Below are 26,921 nucleotides of genomic sequence, written 5' to 3'. Positions count from 1 at the left end.
ACAACCATGACAGTTAGGCTAGAGCAGGGGTTCCCAAACTGTGTGCCTAGGCACCCTGGGTTGCATCAGGACACTTTCAGGGGTGCCCTGGATTGGTGGTCCAGGACCAAGTCAAACTACTTATGGTCAAAGTAATAGGCGAAACCAGTGCTTGTGGCTTCCAATTATAATTAATGTGGACAAACAGAAGTGAATCCTGTCCCTCACCACAACAACCTAGGAATAGCATATAAACACAAATTACTTTTATTGTTTGGCCGTGAAAAGTATTCCGATTCTCTAGGGTCGTGATTCAAAAAAGTTTGGGAACCACTGGGCTAGAGAAATCCAAATTTAGTCTCATGGAGCATTGCATTATTTATATATATATATATAGCTGTATGCATTTATATATATATAGCTGTATGCATTTACATGTGCCATGTATTACCAGCCTATTGTTTTTTTAGTCATTTTATATTAAATAATCTGTTTATTTCTATCATCTAACTGCTTGGGCAAAGTTCCCGCACATAGTGGCAAAGATGATAATAAACATATACAATAGAAGATATGGAAAAACTGACACAGATATCACTAACGGTTTAAGAAAAATAACCACAATGATATCAGATGAAGAACGCAAAGCACAGTCTCTCACAGATCTGTTTCATTTAATGACGCCCTAAAGGATGCCTTGGTGTGGTCTCAGGGGCGTAGGCGTACTGATAGGAAACACAATAACGCTTGCTTGGAAACACAACCTTGCCTGGTAATGTCTACCACTGCACCCACAACCAAATGACTTGTGTTCTGTGACTTCTGCAGGGGGAAGAGGCTTCATCTGGGTTCTAGGAACTCTGAAAATACACAAATGAAGAGCTGAAGGTAAGAGTGCATCAACAATTACAAATGTTCAAAAATAGCAGCTAGTTAAACTAGATTTATCCATCATTAGCAACGTCTAAGTGATAGCTATTTTACTTTTATGTACCATGCTAATTATTACATTCACAAAGACATTTGCTTAGTGATGTCATCACTAGGTGTTCAGTGATGAAATAAAGAATTTTAATTTATTTTAAAATGGTAAAATCACCGAGAACTGGGCTGTATACAAATGTGTATTAAATCACCATGGGGATCTGACCCATGGTGATTTAATATAAAAGTGTACAGTAAAAGTGTAAAAGCACAAGGGGCCAGATGCACTAAGCTTGAAAAGTGATAAAATGGAGAGTGATAAACAGCCAGCCAATCAGCTGCTACCTGCCATGTTACAGACTGTGTTTGAAATATGACAGGTTGGAGCTGATTGGTTGGTTGTTTATCACTCTCCATTTTATCACTTTTCAAGCTTAGTGCACTTGGCCCTGGGTGGTTTTACAGCAGAAGCAAGCTACCACGTGGATGCGAAAAAGACAATGATAACAGTAAAGCACATTATTTAGAATGAATCAGTATCTAGGGCTGCAAGTACTAAATTGCATCCATGAAAATAACAGTTGGGAGATGTAATGGAGAGGAGTGGCTGGTTCTGTAGGAGTTAGCTATTAGTGATCACATACATGGTCGGACTTATATACTTCTGAATCCAAATCTCACCCACTGGGCCAGATGCACTAAGCTTCAAAAGTGATAAAATGGAGAGTGACAAACAGCCAGCCAATCAGCTCCTACCTGCCATGTCACAGACTGTGTTTGAAAAATGTCACACAGAAGCTAATTCTTCACTCTCCATTTTATCACTTTTGAAGCTTAGTGCATCTGGCCCAGTGGGTGAGATTTAATAGGATGATAGAATCAGAAAGTGAGAGATCTGGTAAGAAATCTCCAGTTTTTTTAAAGCGGCAATCATTTACACTTCAATATCAAACTGGTTTTGCAGTGTAAATGATTGGCGCTTTACAAAATCCTTGAGATTTCTTACCAAATCTCTCACTTTCTGAATCTCTCATCCTATTAAATCTCACCCATTGTGTGAATGGTGGGCATTCAGGACAATGCGCTAGTATTCCCTGAAGACATGACATGGATTTGTGTTTCACAACACATGCAGCTTTGTCTTAAATGCTGACTGTGATTTCTTGTTTATGTACAAGATTTTGTAAATTCAGCACATATTTAATAGATACACAGTCCGGATATAGGAATTACATCATATCCTGCATCTACTTTTATCTCCAATACCATATTGAAGCCTGCCATGATAAATATTAGACAGCATTAAACCTTGCAATAGCAGATGTGTGACTTTTGTGTGTTACCTTTGACATAATGATCTTAAACTCTATAAATAAATAAAGACACGGAGACATGGTTTGGCAGAAATTTGTTAGCTGAAATTTATTGAAAATAATTTTTGTTTAAACTAGGTTTTGTTTTTATTTTTGTTTTTATTTGTTTTTTATTTTATTTTAATTTTATTTAAATTTTATTTTAATTTTTCTAATTTCTAAAATGGTGGCCAAGAAAGAACGGCTATTACCCAACTCCACCCCCAAACTAACATACGTAATTTGGCCTAATCACAGGAAGCGGTCTCCACTCAACCCACTCGTTGTCTACCCACCCAGCCGGGTGGGCTCGCTATCCCCGGTCGGGTAATCTAGCGAAGGCCTAAGCCAATGAGGGGCAAGCGCACCGAAAGTTGCCAAATACGCCATAAACTTAACTCAATAAACGCCTAACAACTCTAAACTTGCCGTTCTTTCCCGCCTATCAGCTAACGCGATTAAAAGAACAGACACAAAAAACCCCCCATAACCATCCTAATCGTCTAACAAAAACTCAAGGGACGGGAGGGTGGGGAATTTTCCAGAAAAAGAGGGAGACTCCTCCCCTCTCCTGGGATATTATTCCACCAGCTAACAGCCAAGAGCCATTGCCATAGGCTCTCCGTGTCACATGTCACCCAGGGTCACACCCAGCTATTATGTTTAAGTCACTCCATGCCTATCCTAGCCACTGCGTTGTTTTAAACCTTGCAATAGCAGATGTGTGACTTTTGTGTGTTACCTTTGACATAATGATCTTAAACTCTATAAATAAATAAAGACACGGAGACATGGTTTGGCAGAAATTTGTTAGCTGAAATTTATTGAAAATAATTTTTGTTTAAACTAGGTTTTGTTTTTATTTTTGTTTTTATTTGTTTTTTATTTTATTTTAATTTTATTTAAATTTTATTTTAATTTTTCTAATTTCTAAAATGGTGGCCAAGAAAGAACGGCTATTACCCAACTCCACCCCCAAACTAACATACGTAATTTGGCCTAATCACAGGAAGCGGTCTCCACTCAACCCACTCGTTGTCTACCCACCCAGCCGGGTGGGCTCGCTATCCCCGGTCGGGTAATCTAGCGAAGGCCTAAGCCAATGAGGGGCAAGCGCACCGAAAGTTGCCAAATACGCCATAAACTTAACTCAATAAACGCCTAACAACTCTAAACTTGCCGTTCTTTCCCGCCAAAGCGGGGTACCCCTCTCTGGAGACCCCGCCCCGCCACCAACTAGACTACTGAATCTATAACCCCGAGAATGTCCTCGATGAACAACACTAGACCCTCCTCCACTAAATGAACCCCGTCTGGCCTATAGAGCTGGTGGTACCGAAATCTGATTCGTCCATGTGTGACAATGGCACCCCCTGCCCCCAGCACCCATCTGGCCACGGCGGAGTTCAGCTTCTTCCTAGACTCATCCACCGCCTTGCAATCCCTTGCACCCCTCCAACATAGCCTAGGGATCACAAATGACCAAATCAACAGACATGTGGGCCAAGCACTCTTAATTGCGGCCAGGTCACTCAAAATCACTGCTCTCAGCTCCAACTGGGACATTTTCCCAAGATCGTTCCCACCTAAATGGATAGCCAGTATTTCAGGCAATCCAAATCTTCTCACATTTTCTAAGAGGAATGGCCTTAGCTCGCGCCAGGACATCCCCCTCACACCCAACCACCTTATCATGTTGGAGCACTTGAAGACGGGCCCGTTGCCCGAGGCCACCAGCCGGCCCGCCCAATGCACGAAGGAGTGGCCCACTATCCATACTTTGCACCTGTCGTATCCCATACCTACGGGGAAAATTAATTAGGAAATTAGATGGTGGTTCTACTAATTTGTTGAGGTTCAGTCTAAGGACAAGCATTAATGTTATAAGGAGGGTCTGCCAAAAGAAAAAGAATTTGGTTGTTGCACAATTTGGTGCGAAGAACTACTTCAATCACGATTGAAGTCTCTCCTAGAGACAAAAGGTAAGGGACAAACATGGGTGGGTAAGGGTGATGGAAGGGTAAGGAAAACAGGGGATTACTCGGCCGGAGAAAAAACGTATAGACCTGCTGAGGGACTCTTAATTGGTGCCGAATTAGCCGAATTATGATAAGCCAGATTCAGTCCGTCAGGTCAGGTAAAAAAAACGAGAAAACTCCGGACGCTGGCCCAACAACAGAGCGTAGCTAATCCCCGAGTAGGAAACGGTGGGTAGGGGGGTAACACAGGAATACAACCAGCCAACTGGAAACCTCACATGCACATACATCATATTAGGAGGTTCGGGCGAATATATTTCTTGTAAGTCGCGGAGCGCCAACGCCCTAGCTTCTTAATATCTGTGACCGACCAGCCAGAGCCCGCAGCTGTTGTCGCGGCGCCTATTCTAAAGGAATGGGTGCCAAATTCCCCGGGTGCCAAACCTAGTTCTATCAGGCATTTTCGTAACATCCAACTGAATTGATATCTCGTGAGCGGAGACCCATTGTAGTGTACCAGCCACGAGTGCCCCAGGCTGGGCCTCACCTGAGCATATTGCCTAGCCAGAGCCACGGGGCATGCCGCTACTGGCACCGCGGATCCTAAGCGCACCCATACTCCTTTTGCCGCCTGGTCGGTTTTGGATTTCCTAACCCTACACCAAAGCGCCTCCTGTTCTATGCGTATGTCTTCAAATTGCAGCGAAGCCTCTCTATATTTGGAGGGGGAAACTAACTCTAACACACGGAAAGCCCCGTGAAATGCCATAGAAAAGGCTAGCGAAAAAACTAACGCTTCGAAAACTGAGTCTGCAAACAACTTAATCTTCCCTATCAGAGCTAACAACAAGGATAAATCAATGGGGCGTCGATGATCGGGTGCGGCCGGCGCCAGACGCGACCAGCCTTTCATGGCTCTCCGTACCAGGAAGCATTTAGTAAAGTCATCGACCCCTTTCAGCTGCGCGAAAAATGAAATCCCTGCGAGGTAGCGCGCGACCACTGCCCTTGACTTGCCCGCCTTATACAGTTTCCATACAAAGGAAAGCAACAGTCTCTGGCCCCGCCTACCTTGTTGCCTAGCGCTTCCAGAATAAGCCTCCCACTCGGACCATGCTTGCTTATATATTCTGAGGGTAGCCGGAGCCACGGATCGCTCTGCTAGCCCCTCCAATCCGGCCTGATGACCTGCCAAACATAAGATGGGCACGAGACCCCAACAACGTCAGCAGTCGGCACAAGTTCTCTGAAACGATCCCATTGAAAGCGTGATAATGCGTCCGCTACTTCATTCTGTGTGCCCGGCACATGCCTAGCTTTAAACACAATGTTGTAGCGGAGACATTGAAGAAAAAGCTGCGCCAACACTCTCAACACAAGCAGCGATTTTGCCTTCTGATTGTTAATGGCATGCACAGTGCTAAAATTGTCACACCAAAATAGGACGCTGTGATTGGCTAGGCGACTACCCCAGATTTCTATGGCTACCATAATAGGGAAAAGTTCGAGCAAAAGCAAATCCTTTGTAAGCTTATCTGAAATCCAAGACGCGGGCCAAGCCTGAGCGCACCAACTGCCACCCAGAAAACACCCGAACCCTGTCGAGCCGGCGGCGTCTGTGAAAAGTTGCAGTCTGGAGTTGTCGAGCACCGGGGTCAGCCAAATCCGAATCCCATTAAACTCATCTAGGAAAGCAGACCAGACCAATAGGTCCCGTCTGATTTCGGCTGACAGGCGCACGAAATGGTGCGCCTTAGAGACCCCCGTGGTCGCCCTCTCAAGCTTGCGACAGAACAGACGGCCCATAGGGATGACTCTGCACGCGAAATTCAGTTGGCCTAGCAGGGACTGGGTCTGGCGCAGGGTAATCTTTCGCGCCGCGCAAAAGACAGCTACCGTATCCTTCAGCTTGCTAACCTTATCCTGAGGCAGGCAGCAATGACCCCTGACTGTGTCTATTTCTATCCCTAGAAATGACAGCGAAGTGGAGGGCCCCTCCGTTTTGTCTTCCGCAATGGGCACGCCAAATTGCTCAAAGACACAACGGGCTGCATCCAGCAAGGAAGAGCAGTGACTGGAGCCGGCTGGGCCCACGCACAGGAAATCGTCCAGGTAGTGGGCGATCCCCTTAAGTCCAGCTGACCTTTCTACACACCAATGCAAAAAGGTACTGAACCTCTCAAAAAATGCACAGGATACAGAGCACCCCATCGGCAAGCACTTGTCGACGAAGTACTCGGCACCAATGCGGAAGCCCATGTACCTAAAAGCATCGGGGTGCAGAGGAAGGAGCCGAAAGGCTGATTCCACGTCAATTTTAGCCATTAATGCCCCGGTTCCCCTTGCCCTAACCATGGCCAGTGCCTCGTCAAATGATTGGTATATGACAGAACAACACTCTGGAGGAATGGAGTCATTAACTGAGCTGCCCACAGGATAAGACAAGTGCTGTATGAGCCTGAACTTACCGGGAGTCTTTTTCGGCACCACCCCCACCGGTGAAATCACCATGTTAGGCAGGGGAGGGGCCGGAAAGGGCCCAGCCATGCGACCCAATCGAAGCTCCTTGTCAACTTTTTCCTGCAAAACATGAGCCAGCGAACGTGCTGACTGGAGGTTTCTAAATGCCCCTCCCATAACTTCCCCTGATATGGGGAGACGAAAACCAACTGTGAAACCCTCCTTAATAAACTCGGCGGACTCTCTGTCCGGGTACACATCGAGCCATGGAATCATGGCTCCGACCCGCACCGGAGTAGCCGCCCTATCGAGCGTTGGTGGACGTTAAGGGCCTGGGTGCTGACGCAGCAGCCGCCCCTCTGGAGGGGCGGCCACCCCGAAAGCAATTGGAGGCGGGGTGGTTACCGGAACAATTGATACATACATGTTTGTACCGGCAGCGCTGACCCTGGTTGCAAAAGGAATTGTTGAAAGAGTAACATTTTCCTTTTGCCGCGGCCGGGTTGAAAGGCCTACCCCCCGACGCGGGGCGCTTGTGGGGGATAACTTCATTCGCGGGCCGATGTTGCACCGTGGGGGCGTTGGCCACAGTTGTAACGGGGCGAGCCGCCTCCACGGGCTCGACAAGGGGCCTGCTCAAACGCATCCAGACCTCCACGTCCTTGCACCCAAAATCTATGATATGCAAGCAGTCCTGCTTACGCCGAAACTGCTCGTCATAAGTCCTCCACGACACGCCCCCATATGACCTGTACATGTCATGGACCATGTGAATATAACGGATTATATTCATATGTTCCTCTGGTCTGTCTTCTAGGTAGCATGCGGCGAACACACAGAAACCAGAGAGCCAGTTATCATAGGAGCGGAAAGCCTCCACCCCTATTCCCCCTTTTGCCTTAGCCCCCTTTAACGCCTTTTTGGACTCATCAGTGAGGCTGAATAGGTCCACAAAATCCCCTTTCTGGATTTTGGCCCTGCAACTCTCCCTAAGTCCCCTCGTTACAGCAGTGTAGTCGCAGTGTACGACCCCCGGAAGGTTCCTACGCTTGCGCTCCCTCCTGGACAAAGAAGCGTTACGCTTCCGCTTGGAGCTAAGAGCCTGCCGGCCTGCCTCCTTCCTAGCATATTTCGCTGCACGCTTACGCGCTTTCTTGGTGCTACCCTCTTCAGAGCCACCTTCTGAGGAGGAAGAGGAGGAGGAGGAATGGCCAGTAGAGCCAGAAACAACCGTGGAGGAGTATGCCACTGAATCAGCCTCCCCATCAGAACCGTCCTCACCTGCCGCTTCTGGCTGTGCCGCCCATGTAGCGTCATCATCGTCTGTATCTTCTTCGACGTTGGCTATGTGTTCTTCTCCCACAGCTCTGTCTTCTGCCTCTGAGGAAACAAATGAAAGCGGCCTGGCGGGCCATTCGTGAGGAGCACATGCAGCGAGACGCCTGCTGGATCTAACGTTGGGACGGGACGCCTGAGACCGACCCTGGCGCCCTCCTGAGGCCGAGGAGTCCCGGCCCCTAAAGGCCCTTACGAACTCCGCACATCCTGGGATGCGCTGCCCCCTCTGCGATGGGCTGTGGCCATCTGCATATGATGCAGCCCCATCATCGTCACAGCCCTCCACCAGGGGGGCTAGGGCCCCCGCCATGGAGGACAGGGCGGCTGATAGCAGGGCTGGGTCAAAGGCCCCTGAAGATGCCCTAGGCCTGGAGCCCGCCCCTGCCCCCGGCCTCGCAGGTGTGCCCCTGCGAGTGTGGTGACAGGCACCATGCCTCCTGCCAGCCCCCCTCGCCGAGGGCTCGCCAGCCTCCACTTGCCCATCATGCTGCCCCCTATCCCAGGAAGGTCTATAGCCGTAGTGAGGCGTTTCTGGGTCTGGGGAGGGAAAAGGTAATTCCTCCCAGCCCTCATCCTCCTGCCAGCCTACCTCATTGTCCTGATCTGCCAGGACCTGATGCGCCCCCCTGTCTAAGCCCGGCCTGGAACCCAGCCGTCCAGCAGGACGGATGGATCCGGCCGCCATGTTGCTGCTGCTGCAGCTTAACTCTGACTGAGATGGCCGCCGCCCGCCATCTCCGCGGGCGCCTTGCGGCCTAATCTCCTCTGCAGGCTCCCCCCTACCCCGTGGGGACTCGCGGCGGGCGCTGACTGACACCCTGCGCCCGCCGCGTGACGTGCCCCTGCCGCGCGAACTACCGCGACCGCGCGACGGGGGGATGACGTCGTCACACCCGCGGCGGGACGCGGCAGCAGCAGCGCGACCGCTCCCCCTCCGTCCCCCTCTGGCGCCCGAGAGCCCCCGGCCAGCCTGGATCGCCTCAGGCAGGCTAGGCCCGGCGCCCGCTACCGCCCTTCCACGCGGGGAGCGTGCCGACACGCCACCACCGCGCGCCGCAGACCCTCTCACGCCAGCCCGGTGACCGTGAGGGGATGACCCCGGAGCCACCGCTGGTGAAACAGCAGCAGCCCCACGCCTCCCTCTTGGGCCACCGGACGGGAGAGGAATAGCAGAAGCGGGGGCAGGCACCTCAGCACCGCCAGAGCCATCGGCGTCTGCAAAGCGGGCCGGAGGCCTCACTACACGCCTGGGGCGCCGTCTGGAGGCAGCACGGGGCATTCTATAAGGTATGAGAGCCTAACTACTCACAGTTATGTTCAGTTTTCTGGTTCAAAATCTCAAGCTCTGCCACAGCAACGCAGCAAACCCAGCTAGCTGCACTCAGGACGAATTTTCCAGAAAAAGAGGGAGACTCCTCCCCTCTCCTGGGATATTATTCCACCAGCTAACAGCCAAGAGCCATTGCCATAGGCTCTCCGTGTCACATGTCACCCAGGGTCACACCCAGCTATTATGTTTAAGTCACTCCATGCCTATCCTAGCCACTGCGTTGTTTTTAATATGTACAAAGCACAATAACTATTAATACTACTCTGTCTAAATGTCATACCACTGGGTAAGTGACATGGAGAGGCGTGCCATTGGTAGGCATCTATGGTTGGCCCGCTGAATATGGCAGGACGTGTAGCAACTTCAAAACAGGTAAACACTACTGTTTATACGCTATGCTAGAACGTGTATATGGCAAATTATTACATTTGGCCCCATAGGTTTATTTTGCAACTACAACCCCTGTCCTAAATGTCATTGTGTCTGGGTTTTGTAAATGTGCTATTTTGCCATTAAAGTTGCGCATTTTTAAAACTCGACCAATGTATTAGAGTCTGAAAAATTTACAAACCCGCATGTTCCTCGGACTCCCATAGCTCTGGATGTACAAACTCACTTTTAGATGTGTTTCCATTGTGTACATACAACTTGCCTATTGTAATAAAGTTAAAGTTTTAAACTCACATGTAAAACTTCAAAGAAAACTAAAAAAATAAAAAAATTGTATATGATACTTAAAAACACTTATGACAATTAAAAGTACACAGTAAATGCACATTTTTAGAGGACCAATAAAGGTTAAAAAAAAACATTAACAAATAAGAAAAGAGACCTAAAACCCCCAAAAATATTTTGAGGTGCAAGTGCCTTTGCCTGTCTCATTAGGGGCCCCCACATCGGCATAATGACAATGGGCGGGATGTTGTAACATCCGCGGCCCCCTTCGCCGGCTACCGCATTATTAATAACGGCATATGCTGTAACATATGCCGTTATTAACGCAAGGGACAGCTCTTGCGATAAGAGCTGTCCCTTGCGATGCGGTGCCGGCACTGGACTTCCGGGTCTGTGACCCGGGAGTCCATCTGCACATGCGCAGACCCCGGCGCCGGCCGCAGGGCACGCTGGGAGGGATCCGTGATGGATCCCTCACACAGCACTGCGGTAAGAAGCCCGTAGGCTTCTTCAGGGAATCGCCAGCTTTTGCTGGCGATTCCCTCCGCAGTGCTAACACTTCGGTGGGCTAATACAGCATACAGAAATGCGGTAAAAACCCAGATAATGGGGTTTTTACCGCATTTCTGTGTTACAGAATCTCCCCCAATATGCCTGGGGGAGTTAGCAGTGACACAGTCTGTGGACTGATAGCCTTCAAGGTCAATGGTGCTTCCCTAAGTGCACTTTGAGCCACCATCTCCCTCTGCAGTGCAGAGCAAGAAATGTCTGCATTTGGTCCCAGACAGCCTGTATTTTGTTACGGGTGGGCTGGGTCAGATCCTGCAAATGCTGGTTTATGTAAAAAAAAAACATTGTGCACACCTTTTTGTTTATCAGACCAGCCAACCTAAGAAATTTTGGTACTTATATGTTAGTTGGGTGCCCACTAAGCTTTTTGCTTAGTGGGCTATTCTGCGTAGGGAAATCGCATTGCATCGCATTGCATGGGCCATTTTAGTGTCATGTGATGTAATTTATCCACTGCTCTGTGTGCCCCCAAAGTATCGCATTGCATCGCACCTGCCGCAAAATCGCATGCGATTTTATAGGGTGTGCGATGCCATTACATTAGGTATACAATAATATGATTGTATGTCCTAAAAATAGCTTGGCGAAGCGTGGCGAGGGCGGCGGAACGCGTCCTCTGACCTTTTCATACCCCCACTATCCACATCGGCGTGGAGTTGATTTTATATAGTGTGTCGAGCGCAGCGAACCATCGAGCCCGAAGCGTGGCGAGCGCAGCGAACCATCGAGCCCGAAGCGTGGCGAGCGGACGCAGAATACATGTAAAGTAATCCGCTTCCCCTAGCGGGGCTCGCTACGCTCGCCACGCTTCGGGCTCGGTGGGCTAATTGGGCGCCCAACTAACATATAAGTACCAAACTTTTTCCTCCAGCCAACTTCTCTCTAATTTGCAATGACACGGTCGGCAGACTGCTTTTGCCTGCTTCTGCATGTTTTGAATATTTAAATAAAAAAAAACTTCTACATGTGTCAAACAGATGCTGACACACAGACACACAGACACTTGCACTGATATACTGACACTGACACGTCCGCTGATGCTGAAGCACCTCTGCAAGTGCACAGCATCTATTCACTATGTGAGAGGGACTGGGAGCATGGCCAGCAGCTCTCGCAGTGTGAGACAGGGGCATGGCCTCTTGATCACGGAAATTTCCGCAAAGTCCTTCCCGGTTTGTGAGGCCATGCCCCCTATGTGGGAGTGCGCAACAAGACAAAATGTTGTGAGGTATGCCTGATAGAGATATTTTTGGAATATGCAACCACACCTCTATGTACACTACACCCCCTCCCCCCTCACCATATACAACTCCTATATACACTGCACCCGTAAATTGTGGGCTATCTTGTGGGTAATGTGCCTATGACTGCATCTCACTGGCTATAGGAATTATGTGTTGTCCTGAATTAAACATAATGTTAAAAAACCAACAGGTACAATATTTTAACACCAATGATACTTTACTGGGTTATTGCTAATAGGGTCGAGAGCACTAAGGTCAACATGCATTGGGTCAACCACTGAAGGTTGACATGACCCAAAGTCTACATTTGAGAAGGTTGACATGGGCTTAGGTTGATATTGGGCTAGGTTGACATGGGGTTTTTCCACTTATTTTACCCAAATGTCATCACAGTCGACATAGACACCTGGCGCTGTGCTCGCCATGCTTATGGCAGGTTGCATCAATGCACTCGGCACACTATTTTATTCTCCCACCACACCCTAGTCAACCTTTTGACTATCGACCTAGCCAATGTCAACCTAATGCTTGTGTCGACCCAATGATGTCAACATTCCCATGTGTCGACCTTGGCTCATGTCGACCTTCAATGGTCAACCCTTTACAGCATGTTATCTGTTCCCCCACAGATAAATTATAAACTGATATAAGGCTTCAAGGTGATGTACAGTCAGTGGTATAAGTTTGTTCCAATTGCCCGGAGGTAAGATATATTGGTGACACCCCTGCCCCCCCAACAAACACACACACAAACTTATATACAATATATATATATATATATATATATATATATATATCTTTATCTATCTATTGAGAGAGAGAAAATAAAACACATATATTTCAGAACTCAGAAGCGATATTGACGGCTTTCAATGAACTGAATTAAACTGGTAGTTGCCCCCTTGGAAGCAGGAGCCCGGTGGCAGATAACTCCATTGCCTCCCAGAGTTCTGCCTCTGTGTACAGTAGTCTAAGGATTTCTTGTAAACAGATTCACATTCCTATTGTAACAAATCACTGCCCAGGTGTATATTTTTATACAAGAAACAGAGTGGGATAATCCACCGCACAGGATAGAATATAGCAATTGATAATATAACGTGTGACCCCCTATTGTTCTAATTTTTCTGTTATTTTTATGATTTATATGACCATATCAGTTATTAGGGGTGTGCTACCACTGACACAAATACAACAGAATAAACAAGAAAGAGAAAGTGTGTCTTGGGCCCTTATTCTGAATCGGACGGTACGGCCCGCGTGCGGCCGTACCGCCGATGTTTTTAGTCTGCACATGCGCAGAGGTCAATCTGCGCATGTGCAGCCCCATTCGCCGCAGACGTATTTCGTCCGCCGCAAAGGGGGCGTATAGGGGCGTGAGGGGCTTCATACCCTCATTTCCCTATGTATACGCCCCGCGTTTCATGGGCGTTCCCATGCAAACGCGGGGCGTATGCATGCTAATCAGGGTATGACGCCACTGATGGGGGCGGAAAGCTGACGTCGCCGGATGTCAGCTCTCAGCCCCCATACAAGCTATCACACGGACGATTGTCCGTGTGGTCTCAGCTTGCGGGAGCTGCTGTGGCGTGCGGCCCTGCCTTCGATGGTCGACGACCATCGAATGCAGGGGGCAGCTCCCACCATGGTGGAGGCGTACGCCCCACCATTTTTATGCGGATCGCCAGCCGTCCGTGTACGGACGGCCGTGGCGATCCGTCTCGTGGGCGGGGATTGGTTTGTGCGGCCGGAGCACCGTGTGCGGCTCCGGCCGCACCAACCAGAATAAGGGCCTTGGTGTGGTGCACCATAAGGATTAGATGCCAATAAAAATTAACTTTTAATTACTCGTTCTAAAAACTTGCGAAATATAAAAATAAACACATAAATGACAAACAAGGTGAACTGTTTTTTTAACACGCACTTATTTTCACCTTGTTTGTCATTTATGTGTTTATTTTTATATTTCGCAAGTTTTTAGAACGAGTAATTACAAGTTAATTTTTATTGGCATCTAATCCTTATGGTGCACCACACCAAGACACACTTTCTCTTTCTTGTTTATTCTGTATATTTTTATATGCTGTAAAACTTAAAAAAAAAATGCTACTGAGAATATCAGAGTTGTCAGTCTTTAATTCAAATAAACATTCTTATTTTTTCCCATGTAGGATTTAAAACAAAGGATGTTAAATAATTTGTGGGAGAGAAAACCATGAGCTTTCTTGGTTGTACAAAGTCAGGATTTATGTTATGTGCTGGGCTCTGTATTGTCTTATTAGCAATTAATAACTTTAACCAGCAAGAGGAGCGAACAGACATTGGAAAAGAAGTAAAGGAATGTGGCTTCTATCCAGGAGAGCTTTGCAGGGCATTATTTGAGGGGAAGCCCGCAGCTCTCGTGGTGGGGAATTACTGCCAAGAGGCTCTCCTTCTGGCCAGAAACAAAGAACTTGTCAATCTACAGTCTACAAACAACTGTTCCACCATGATACAAGACCTACACTTTATAACAAAGCCGCTGTCTGACGAGGAAGCCGGCTACCCCCTGGCTTACATCATGACCATACACAAAAAGTTGGATATGTTTGTAAAACTTCTCTCTGCCATCTATGCTCCTCAGAATGTCTACTGCATACACATTGACCGAAAGTCCCCCAAGCAATACAGCCAAGCTGTGCGGAGATTGGCCAACTGCTTCCAAAACATTTTTATTTCTACAAGACAGGAGATTGTTGTGTACGCAGGAATCTCACGCCTACAGGCAGACATCAACTGCATGGAGGACCTGGTACACTCCGATGTTCCATGGAAGCATGTTATCAATGTTTGTGGGCAAGACTTCCCCATTAAAACAAACAAAGAAATCGTACAGTATCTAAAAAGCAAATGGAACGGCAGAAATCTGACGCCTGGTGTGATACAGCCGAAACACATGAAATACCGGACACGCTTCACTTACAAAGAATACGTTCACATGGAAAAGTCATATGTGTATCCAACCAAAGAAGAGAAAGAAAGTCCGCCTCACAACATCACCCTGTACTTTGGAACAGCTTATTATGCCCTTACAAGGGACTTTGTGCATTTTGTAATATCAGACAAGCGTGCAAAAGATCTTCTTGAGTGGTCAAATGATGCCTACAGTCCAGATGAGCACTACTGGGTGACTCTTAACAGGATGACAGGTAAGAGAATTTGGGGTAAATTTACTAAGTAAGGAGTTCTAGTTCACATGGGATGTATCTATGGGCAACCAATCAGATACTATATATTATCTTATAGAAAGTGCTAAATACATGAAAAGTAGATACTGATTGGATGCCCATACAAACATCCCATGTGAATAGAACTTCCATCTTCGTAAATCTCCCCCATTGAGTATAATCAAATAGGAACAAATGCTAGTTTTGTTCGAGCTCTATCCAGTCCATTGTATTACTTATGGCAGCCATTGAAGCAGTTTTTGACCAATTGGAGGCAACATCACTCCATGTAAAGCCAAAACAACCACTGAGACTGACCAAACTCAAACTGCGTTCCCTACAAAATGTCAGCACAACAAAATCTTATTTACAGAGGAACACAATTGTGTGCAGGCATTTATCTGTCAGTAATATCTTAAAGACATATATGATCCATCCAGTCAATAGACAGGTATGTTAAACAATCAGGGACCAGATGCACTAAGCTTAAAAAGTAATACAATGGAGAGTGATAAACAGCCAGCCAATCAGCTCCTGCCTGCCATGTCACAGACTGTGTTTGAAAACTCTCAGGCAGGAGCTGATCCAATTTTATCACTTTTGAAGCTCAGTGCATCTGGCCCCAGATCTGTGCAATTTGACTTCAGCTATTTGGCCAGTCAAGTATCTGAATTTGATTATGTGAGGCCAGTTGTAGTCCGGGAATAGACTTAATTCAAAAAATGCCTTCTTAAAAAGACCATAGCAAAGTCTGAAACTTGGCGCAAGGTTAGGGATTACAGATTTTTTTGTTTGTACTGAATGCCTAAACTTCATACTGTAGATGTTTTTCAACCAGAATTATTTAGATATGCAACTCTGGTCAAACATGGAGATTCCAGTCCATAAAACACCATAAACAACACATGCATTAAGATTTTTTTTAAATGTGGGTGTCATAGCATAATGAAGACATGGACAAATTCCAGTATCCAGGTAATCAATGGGTACCAAAAACAATCCCAGGGCCCAAACATTTGGAACAATTTTATGTTGATGTTTGCAGATGAGCAGCTTCTGATAAAATACTGCTGGTTTGTACATTTGAATTCAACTTTCTTTTCTCCATTCCTGACCAAATTATTTTATTACATTATTAGGACCAGTTTGTGATCCATAGGAATATTGGTATATGAAAAACAAATGAAAGGTGGATGAACCATAATCTTGGGCATGCTCATGTAGTAATAATTTCTGTATTACCTAATAAACTAAGAGAATTAGCAAATCCTGCCCTGGATTCGTCGAGGAGGCGTGCATGTGATGGGGCGCATTAATCTGCTTGCTAGGTTCCAAACACTCGCAGCCTAGCGGCAGGGCCGGCGCCACCACTAGGTAGCTCTCGGCATTTGCCTAGGGCGCCGGCCACTGGAGGGCGGTAGTCCGGAGCTGGGAACCCCCCTGGATGTAGGTAAGCGGCTCCCCCGCCACCCCCAGCAACCTAGTCGGCTGCCGATGCATCTCCCCCTGTCAATTCACTTCCGGCGACAACCCACCCGCCCAATGCCGCTGTGGAGAGATGAGCAGCTTCCCCCCACTCCCAGCAAACTCAGTGGCTGCTGCATCACTACCCAACCTCTGCCAGACGCCGCTGTGGATCGGCATGGCAGGCACCCGGCAGGTGAGTGGGTTCCCCCCTACTCCCAGTAAACTCGGCGGCTGCCGCACAGCTCCCGCTCTGCCCCCCGGAGCGACTGCATCCTCCATCCCCCCTCCCGCAGCGGCCGCATCATCCCCCCCCCCTAACAGCGCAACGGTGGGTGCCGGGACGACCCCCCGCCTGGGGCGCTCCGGTGCCTAGCACCGGCCCTGCCTAGCGGGCAGGTCTGAATTGGCCTATGAGTGTATTATGTTTTTTTTCTTTTATATCTAAATAGTTTTTATGAATGTTACAATTTATTTGAAACCAAACTATTGCATTGTGCTAATCTCTATAATACAGGTGTCCCAGGTGCCACACCCAATGCTGGATGGGAGGGGAACATCCGAGCTATTAAATGGAAAGATCAGCAGGGGGTTTCCCACTCTGGCTGTAATGGTAAGCATTTATCTTCACATTTACTTTCACTCTTTAGCACCATGGCAGAGGATATTACAGCTCCTAATCTGGAAGCATACTGTATATAATAACTCAATACAGGAATGCAGTACTGTGCGTCATGATCACACTATAAATTGATAACATTTTGAATTGCTAAAGTGTGACATGGTCAGGCCATATGAAATGGAGACCATGGTTTTCCCTTAAGAAATCGTCAACGGCATCCCGTACAGACATTAAACTCAGATGTCAAGACATCTGGCCCCATGTGGCTGGATCAGAATTAGGCCACAAAGGGGCCTGTTCATGTGGGCAGAAATTGAAGTCACTCTCAGGCAGACAGTGGTCATGTCTCAAGAGGGGCGGATTGGGTTGAAATACCAGCCCAGGAAATTTCTAAAGCAGCCCTACAAAATGGGTGTCAATGAAGGGGGTGGAGTCTTTTAATGAGGGGAAGGCAGGGGAGCCCCTTATCAAAAGCAAGAGCCCCCTCCCGCCTTGTACCACACACTCCAGGACTGAACTGAGACTAAAAATAGGCACTGCCATTTACATCACACATGCCATCGTGGCATCGGCATCTGGCTCCTGGCATAGACTCTTCCCTGTGGAGATGTGAGACCCTGTGGAGATGTGAGAGGAAAAATGAGGAGGCGCAAGAATGAGAGGAGGAACAGGGGGAGACGCGAGAGTGAGAGGAGGAATAGGGAGAGATGTGAGAGGAGAAACACGGGGAAATGCTAGAGGAGGAAAAAGGGGAGACGTGAGAGGAGAAACAGGAGGAGATGCAAGAGGAGGAGCAGGAGGAGACACAATAGAAGGAAAAGGGTGGGACTTCAAAGGAGGAGGAACAGGGGCAGAGGTGAGAGGAGAAGGAACAGAGGGAGAAGTGAGAGGAAGAACAAGGGGAGAGGTGAAAGGAGGAAGAACAGGGGGAGGTGAGAGGAGGAGGAACAGGGGGCGAGGTGAGAGGAGCAGGAACAGGGAGAAACTTGAGAGGGGAAAGGGGGGTGACTTGAGAGGAGGAACAAGGAAAGGTTTGGGAGCATGAAACAGAGGGAGACATGAGAAGAGGAGAGGAGCAGGGGGAAATGTGAGAGAAGAGGAACAATGGGAAATGTAAGAGGAACAGGGATAAACAAGAGAGTAACAGGGTAGACATGAGAGGAGGAGAAAAACGGGAAGAAGTAAGAGGAGGAGAGGAACAGGGGAGACTTGAGAGGAGGAGAGGAACAGGGGGAGACATGAGAGGAGGAGAGAAATGGGGATACATGAAAGGAGGGGGACCAAGGAGAGATGAGAGGGCGATGCAGGGAGAAATATGAGAGAGTGAGGTGTGAGAGGGGAACAGGGAGCATGGTGAAAGGAGGAGAAACGGGAAGACCTGAAAGGAGGAATAGGGAGAGGTGAAAGGAGAGGAGAAGAGGAATAGGGGTAAACGTTAAAGGGGGAGGAACAAGGGGAGATGTTAGAGGAGGAACCAGGGAGATGTAAGAGGAGGAGAGGAACAGGGGAGACTTGAGAGGAGGAGAGGAACAGGGGGAGACATGAGAGGAGGAGAGAAATGGGGATACATGAAAGGAGGGGGACCAAGGAGAGATGAGAGGGCGATGCAGGGAGAAAGATGAGAGGGTGAGGTTTGAGAGGGGAACAGGGGGCATGGTGAAAGGAGGAGAAACGGGAAGACCTGAAAGGAGGAATAGGGAGAGGTGAAAGGAGAGGAGAAGAGGAATAGGGGGAAATGTTAAATGGGGAGGAACAAGGGGAGATGTGAGAGGAGGAACCAGGGAGATGTGAGAGGAGGAGAGGGAATAGGGGAGACCTGAGAAGAGGAGAGGGAATGGGGGTGACATGACAGGAGGAGAGGAACAGTGAGATGTGAGAGGAGGAGAGGAACAGGGGGAGATGTGAGAGGAGAGAAACAGGGGGAGACTTGAGAGAAAAGGAAGAGGCAGAGGCATATGAGGAACTAGGAGAAGTGAGAGTAACAGGGAGGTGTGAGAGGAGAGGAACAGGGAAAGCTGTGAGAGGAGGAGAGGAATGGGGAGCTGTGAGAGGAGGAGATGAACAGGGGGAGCTGTGAGAGAGGAAGAGAAACAGGGGGAGACATGAGAAAGGGAGACAAACGGGGAGACATAAGAGGAACAGGGAGAGAAGTAAGAGTAACAGGGGGAGACGTGAGAGGAGGTGAGGAACTGGGGGAGAGGTGAGAGGAGGAGATGAACAAGGGGATTTGTGAGAGGAGGAGAGGAACAGGTGGAGACTTAGGAGGAAAAGGTACAGAGGGAGACGTGAGAGGAACAGGGGGCGACGTGAGAGAGGGAGAAAAACGGAGAGAGGTAGAAGGAGAGGAACAAGGAGAGATGTGAGAGGAGGAGAGGGACAGAGGGAGAAGTAAGCAAGGGAGAGGAACAGGAGGAGACATGAGAAGAGTGGATTAGGGGGGAGACCCACAAAATTACTTCTCCTTCATTTTCTCACCCACCAGTTGCTGTGAGGAAATGACAAAGATTTCCTACCAACCCGCTGGCAGTGATGCAGGGCAGGCAGGAATGAGTTTGGACATCTGGTCCGGATTGAAGGACCTGCCAAAAATTAGTGACATGTCTTCTGTCACTGCATACGATGCTGTCACCATTGAAAAAATGGTGGAGGATTACTTTGGTGAAAGCATCCAAGTAGGTATGTCAGACAGTCCGTACCTGTACTGGCAGGAAAAAGAGGTAATTTGGAAGCCCCTGTACAAACTGGCTCTATTTTACCTGAGTTGTCCCCCCTCCAGTGTGTACTCCAGAAGAGATTTTAGTGCAGCCGGGAACCTGTTCAGCAAGTGGCGTAGGAGGTTGCTTCCACAAAATGTGGAGAAGTTGATGTTCATCAAAATGAATGATCAATTCTACAATGAAGACCAGCCTCCAGAGACTACAGAGGGACCTATGATTGTGGAGTCCAGTGGGGGCGAATTGATAATCTGTGAAGATGAGGATGTACACACTGAAGGGGGTGAGGAGTCAGAGGATAAGGACAACATCTTGCCTCTGTAGAGTTGGTTTGTACAGGAAGAGATGAATTGCTTGTTTTTTGTGTGGGGGCCCAAACAAACCAATCATTTCAGCCACAGTCATGTAGCATGTCCTATGTACACAACATAAGGGTGAGTGGGAGGGCCCAAGGACAAGTCCATCTTGCACCTCGGTTTTTGGCATTATGTGCTCTTTGGGGCCTAGTTCTTCAAACTGCCATCCTGTCTGCTGCTGCAGTTCCACTCCTAGATGGGCAACATGTTTGTGACACCCACATAGTCATTCAGCTACCTTGGTGTAACCTTTTGGCCTAAAAAAAACATTGTGAAGTGTTCAGGATAGACTGGAAATTAGTGGAAATTAATGCTATTGAGGTTAATAATAGCAAAAATACAGACCCAAAACACGGCCAAAGATACAGACACACGAAACAACACAAAAAGTGTCAGGTGCACACCCCTAGTGTAAACATGTAATCCAGGCTGTCTGATTAAAGTTCCATGTACAACTTGGGGAGAGCAGAATTCAGGCGCAAGGAGATGATGTCATCTCCAAGTACTGGCACTGCACCAGTGTGCAGTGTGAATGGCGCCAATAATGACCCAGATCATCACTGCGGTGAGAAATAATCTGGCACAGGTCTGGCCTGGTTTGGAACTGTTTTCCAAATCTCATGTCAGACCCTGGATGTAGGTATAAAATTGAAGTGCACAAATATATTCACAATGCAGTATACTCCAGCTGTGACCTACAGGCAATAGGTGTGTGATATTAGAAGAGGGCCATAAGCAGGTAGCATACAGAAGGATTAAATAGACAATAGGTAGCAGGCATGCAACACCTGCAAAACTACAGGATGCCATCATTAGGTCTACAGGCATTAGCTCGACAGTCACTATGTCGTTATATGGAATAGGTTGACGTGCATAAGGTTGACATGGTCATTAGGTCGACATCTGCAATTGGTCGACATGAAAAGATGAACATGCGTGGACATGGACATAATAGTGTGCCTGAAGCAAGGGGGCCGCAGAGAGGCATGTGAGGGGACGTGGTACACTTATATGGTGTTCATGTCGACATAGACAACCAAACACGTTTGTGTCAACTTAATGACCATGTCAACCTATTTCATGTGTTAACCTAGTGACTGTCGACCTACAGTTATCGACCTAAGTTCTATCGACCCTATGACCCATACACCAAAACTACATGTAAGCTATATATTCTCATGTACCATAAATAACTACATAAACTTAATGTGTATAGTAGCAACAAAACACAGATTCTTTTTTAAATCTATGAATATTGAGACTAAATAACGAGCATTGTTCTCTCTCTTTCCAGGCCATTATGTCCGGGACATCTGCGTATATGGACTTGGAGACCTGCAGTGGCTGACTAAATCGCCTCATTTATTTGCCAACAAATTCGATCCAAACCAATATCCACTAGTCACGGACTGTCTGGAAAGACATTACAGGCTTAACGTTCTAAAGAAAGCAGAAGTTCTTGTTGAAAAGAACTGGTATTTTGAAGATGAATATTCCAAGACCACCAACACATGACCTCAGACCAAAGATAACCTGCAACGCTTGCAGTCCAAAATCAACACGTCTGAGTTTCCAGGAGGAATGTGATACTGTATTTGACTATGTGCAAATTGCAGCCTGATTTGGAACATTTTGCCTATTTGCATGGGAGATCCTGAAGGACGTGAACATGATATACAGTATTGTACATGATCATCAGTCAAGAGTAAAGTATTTCTATAACTTTCTCTGCAATATGCAAATGCAGCAAAGCTCAAACAGCAGAGCCTGACTGTCATCTGCATCCAGAGCCAGATTAAAGCTTTGTGGGGCCCGGGGCACTTAAAACAGGGGGGCCATGAGGAAGGGGGGTATTTTAAATACTTACAAACATGGGGGTTATTCTGGTTCACTCGCAAAGGCACAATCACTCTCTAATGGACAAAACCCTATCCACTGCAGGTGGGGCTGATGTAACATGTGCAGAGAGAGTACGATTTGGGTGGGGTTTGTACTTCAAACTTATATCTATATTGCAGTGTAAAAATAAAGCAGCCAGTATTTACCCTGCACAGAAACAATAAAACACACAAATCTAACTCACTCTGCACATGTTACATCAGCCCCACCTGCAGTGCTTATGGTTTTGTCCATGAGAGAGTGATTGTGCCTTTGCGAGTGAACCAGAATAACCCCCATGACCCATTCTAAGACGGATGGACAGCTCGATATATGTACTTCTCTCTTTATATATGATTGGCACCACAGGTGTTGAACTATTTAATCATAGTTTAAGAAGGAAGTCCGGGTTGAGAGGATTTTGTTCCTCCTGGAATGGGTCATGTTGGAAGATAACGGTTATGTATGGGATGCGGTCATCTATTAGAATGAACTTAGGTCTACAGTCATTAGGTCGACCCCACTAGGTCGACTGGCAGGAAGGTCGACCTGACTTAAGGTCGACATGGGCCAAGGTCGACATGACTTAAGGTCGAATTTGCATAAAGGTCGACATGAGGAAGGTAGACTGGTCATAAGGTCGACATGGGTTTTTCACTGTTTTTTGAGCCGACATGTGCCGACCGGCGGTATTTCATGCCCTACCATCCACTAGGGCGTGGTGGGAGAATAAAATAGTGTGCCGGGCCCGAAGCATCGCGAGCGAAGCGAGCGATGTGAGGGTCCGATTCTCATTGCCAACTGTGTCCATGTCGACTGTGTCGACATTCGGATAAAAAACAGTGGAAAACCCATGTCGACCTTATGACCAGTCGACCTTCCTCATGTCGACCTTTATGCAAATTCGACCTTAAGTCATGTCGACCTTGGCCCATGTCGACCTTAAGTCAGGTCGACCTTCCTGCCAGTCGACCTAGTGGGGTCGACCTAATGACTGTAGACCTAAGTTCATTCTGACAGATGTCCCGATTCCTTATGTATACATACAATACATTACATTTTTAAACTAATAGTTTAACCCCTTCCCGACATTTGACGTATATATACGTCATGGCCGTGATGTACTTCCCGACACATGACGTATATATACATCATGACTTCAAAGTGCCACTGCGTCTAGAGACGCAGTGACAGAGGGAAGATGTCTGCTGTCCCTGACAGCAGACATGTCCCTGCATGCCCAGGGGGGGCGGCGATGCCACCCCCCCGTCGGCGATCGCTGTGATTGGCTGTTCAATGTGAACAGCCATTCACAGCGTTTTCCTGTGTTACCGGCGAATCAGACGCTCGGTAACACAGGTGTCAATCACCGCCGGGTGTAAGGGGGCATGAGGGGGTCATCGGTGACGACGACACCTCACCCCACCTGCCCCCAAGGCTGTGATTGGTCCGACGGACCAATCACAGCCATGGCGCGCCATTTAAACTAACGGTGACTGCGCTGCAGACGCCATTCCGGTCTGGAATTGCGTGCAGAGCGGTCACCGGCCACTCTGTCCTGCTATACATACCTGAACCTTGCCTGATACTTACCTGATCACCGCTGATCACCGCTGGTAGCGTGCTGCCAGCAGCTGGATGCTTCCTGGATCTTGTGACTTCCTGTGTGCTGCTGCTGCAGTGTCATAGAGTCACAGATAGTGATAGATAGTCAGAGATAGTCAGAGATAGTGAGAGATAGTGACAGAGAGTGATAGAGAGTGATAGAGAGTGCTATATTTTGTGTCTGCTGCACCCCCTTTTGTGCTGATCACTATATCTGAGCTGATCAGCAACTTTTTGGGGGTGCAGAGTTTTTTTTGGTACTCTTTACTTAGAAGGGCGCCCACGATTTTGATCGTGGGCATCGTTAGTAAAAAATCTCGGGCATCTCGGGCATTGAATGCACTAAAAAATCGGGTGCGATCAACCGACGAGATGCCCGAGATTTCCCATAGGGAACAATGTTAAATGTCTCAATTGACCCAATTTTCCTGTTCAATGCCTCAATTGACCCGATTTTTCCATAGGAAACAATGTTAAATGGGCCACAGAGGCCAAATAGGCACCCTGAAGTGTATAATGGCCACCCGAATTGTTAACGCCACCCCACGATCAACGTCAACCCGATGCGTGGCGAGCGCAGCGAGCCCGCGAGGGGCGGCGGTACGCGTCCTACGACCTTTTAATACCCCCACTATCCACGTCGTCGTGGAGTTGAGAATAGAAAGTGTGGCGAGCGCAGCGAGCCACCGAGCCCGAAGCGTGGCGAGCGCAGCGCGCCCCGCGAGGGTACGCGGACAGCTGTGAAGCCCGCGAGGGGACGCGGATACCTGTGAAGGTATCCGCGTCCCCTCGCGGGGCTCGCTGCGCTCGCCACGCTTCGGGCTCGGTGGCTCGCTGCGCTCGCCACACTTTCTATTCTCAACTCCACGCCGACGTGGATAGTGGGGGTATGAAAAGGTCGTAGGACGCGTACCGCCGCCCCTCGCGGGCTCGCTGCGCTCGCCACGCTTCGGGTTGACGTTGATCGTGGGGTGGCGTTAACAATTCGGGTGGCCATTATTCACTTCAGGGTGCCTATTTGGCCTCTGTGGCCCATTTAATATTGTTTCCTATGGAAAAATTGGGTCAATTGAGGCATTGAACAGGAAAATCGGGTCAATTGAGACATTTAACATTGTTCCCTATGGGAAATCTCGGGCATCTCGTCTGTCGCATCGCACCTGATTTTTTAGTGCATTCAATGCCCGAGATGGCCGAGATGGGCGCCCTTCTAAGTAAAGAGTACCGTTTTTTTTTATATATATATACCTGTCAGTTGCACCAAAGGTTGTGCTGCCTGTGCAACTGACTGCTGCCCCCCTGCTGCCCCCCCTTTTGTGCTGATCAGTTTAAATTAATTAAGATCAGCAACTTTTTGGGGGTCCAGGGTTTTTTTTTTTTATATATATACCTGTCAGTTGCACCAAAGGTTGTGCTGCGTGTGCAACTGACTGCTGCCCCCCCTGCTGCCCCCCCTTTTGTGCTGATCAGTTTAAATTAATCAGCAACTTTTTGGGGGTCCAGGGTTTTTTTTTTTATATATACCCTGTCAGGTTGCACCCACAGTTGTGTGCCTGCTGCCCCTCACTGCTAATCAGTGTTGCATCACTGCATCACAGATCTGCAGTTTTTTTTTTTTTGGAGAGTGCAGTGGGGTTTTGTTTTTACACCCACGTTGCTTTTGTGGGTGTCCTGTGGCCGCTGAGCGCTGATCAGTGACGTACAATCACTGAACAGCATTTTTGGCACAGGGTTGATATAATTTTTTTTCTGCAGTTTTTATAAATTGTTTTTTTTTTTGGAGAGTGCTGTGGTAAATTATTTTTAATTGTTTTTACACCCACATTGCTTTTGTGGGTGTCCTGTGGCCGCTGATCAGTGACGTACAATCACTGAACAGCATTTTTGGCACAGGGTTGATATCATTTTTTTTCTGCAGTTTTTTTAAATTGTTTTTTTTTGTTTTTACACCCACGTTGCTTTTGTGGGTGTCCTGTTGCCTTTGAGCGCTGTTCAGTGACGGACGTTACTGACCAACATCTGTGCTCAATTTTTGGCGCAGGACCTTTTTTTTTTTTTTTAACCCCTTCAATTTTTTTTTTTTTTTATTGGGATCAAATTCCTGTATAAAGTATTTTTTTTTTCTGCACTACATACACACTACACACTACATACCCCCGTGTTGAAATAAAGTTTGTACCCCCCCTACACTATACACGTGTTGAAACATTACACTTACAGAAACACAAAAATAAAAATAGCATCCCAAATGTCAGCCCAAATGTCATCCCAAATGTCATCCCAGTCATCCAGAAGAATGTATTCAGCGGAGGAGGCATATGCCATGCTTGCCTCTGACTCTGACACAGCCAGTGATGCAAGCGGGGAATTTGAAGGATTCGTCTTAAGCTCCTCTTCCTCCTCTGGTGATGAGGGACCCCCTCAAAGACGCCCCCGTAGAGCAGCTGAGACCCCCCCCAAATGATTGATCCCGTATGGACCCCACCACCAGACAATTTTGAGCCCCAGGTTCCAGAGTTTTTGGCCATCCCAGGAATCCAATTTGATTCAACAGGTCTCAGAGAAATTGACTTTTTCAAATTATTTTTCTCTGATGATTTTATAAATTTAATGGTGGACCAAAGTAATTTATATGCCCAGCAGTTTATTGCTCAAAACCCCACGTCATCATTTGCTAGGTGGACGCCTGTAGATGCAGTAGAGATGATGACGTTTTGGGGTCTGGTGTTACATATGGGCATAGTAAAAAAGCCAGAAATTAGGCAATATTGGAGTACAGATGTTCTGTACAGCACCCCATTTTACCGTATGGCCATGACTCTGACTCGTTTTGAGACAATCCTTAAATTTTTACATTACACCGATAATGCACAGTGCCCACCCAGAGATGATCCCACCTTTGACCGGCTATTCAAAGTCAGGCCGGTCATTGATCATTTCAGTGCCAAATTTGCAGAGATGTACATCCCTGAAAAAAATTTTTGTATCGACGAGTCCCTTATACATTTTAAAGGAAGGGTTAAATTCCGCCAGTACCTTCCCAATAAGAGGGCAAGGTATGGCATAAAAATGTATAAGCTGTGTGAAAGCACCTCAGGGTTCACCCACAGGTTTAGGGTATATGAAGGGAAGGATTCAACAATTGAACCGGCAGAATGCCCCCCCTCCCTCGTAGGTGTTAGTGGAAAAATTGTCTGGGATTTAGTGCACCCCTTCCTGGATAAA

At 47.6% G+C, this 26,921-nt stretch overlaps 1 protein-coding gene across 1 annotated transcript; it reads left to right on the top strand.

The window, feature by feature from the left end:
* The first annotated feature begins 743 nt into the window (after window positions 1-743).
* Window positions 744-22,074, top strand: LOC146007023 (putative beta-1,3-galactosyl-O-glycosyl-glycoprotein beta-1,6-N-acetylglucosaminyltransferase 7). The gene is made up of 4 exons (XM_083145422.1): window positions 744-867; window positions 14,023-15,039; window positions 17,039-17,134; window positions 21,508-22,074. The coding sequence occupies exons 2-4, from the start codon at window positions 14,067-14,069 to the stop codon at window positions 21,726-21,728; spliced, it is 1,290 nt and encodes a 429-aa protein (XP_083001548.1). The 5' UTR covers window positions 744-867; window positions 14,023-14,066; the 3' UTR covers window positions 21,729-22,074.
* The last annotated feature ends 4,847 nt before the right edge of the window (window positions 22,075-26,921 follow it).

Source organism: Crinia signifera, chromosome 6, assembly GCF_055691185.1.
Source record: "Crinia signifera chromosome 6, ASM5569118v1, whole genome shotgun sequence".
In the NCBI taxonomy this organism is placed as follows: domain Eukaryota; kingdom Metazoa; phylum Chordata; class Amphibia; order Anura; family Myobatrachidae; genus Crinia; species Crinia signifera.
The sequence above is the reverse complement of the archived record's forward strand: the minus strand, read 5'-3'. Positions and strand labels throughout refer to the sequence as shown.

Bases quoted from the DNA above. Each gene is read 5' to 3' on its own strand.
- LOC146007023 (XM_083145422.1), top strand. From the start codon at position 14,067: ATGAGCTTTCTTGGTTGTACAAAGTCAGGATTTATGTTATGTGCTGGG. The intron at 15,040-17,038 runs GTAAGAGAATTT...TCTATAATACAG, and splicing joins GACTCTTAACAGGATGACAG to GTGTCCCAGGTGCCACACCC. The intron at 17,135-21,507 runs GTAAGCATTTAT...CTCTCTTTCCAG, and splicing joins TTCCCACTCTGGCTGTAATG to GCCATTATGTCCGGGACATC.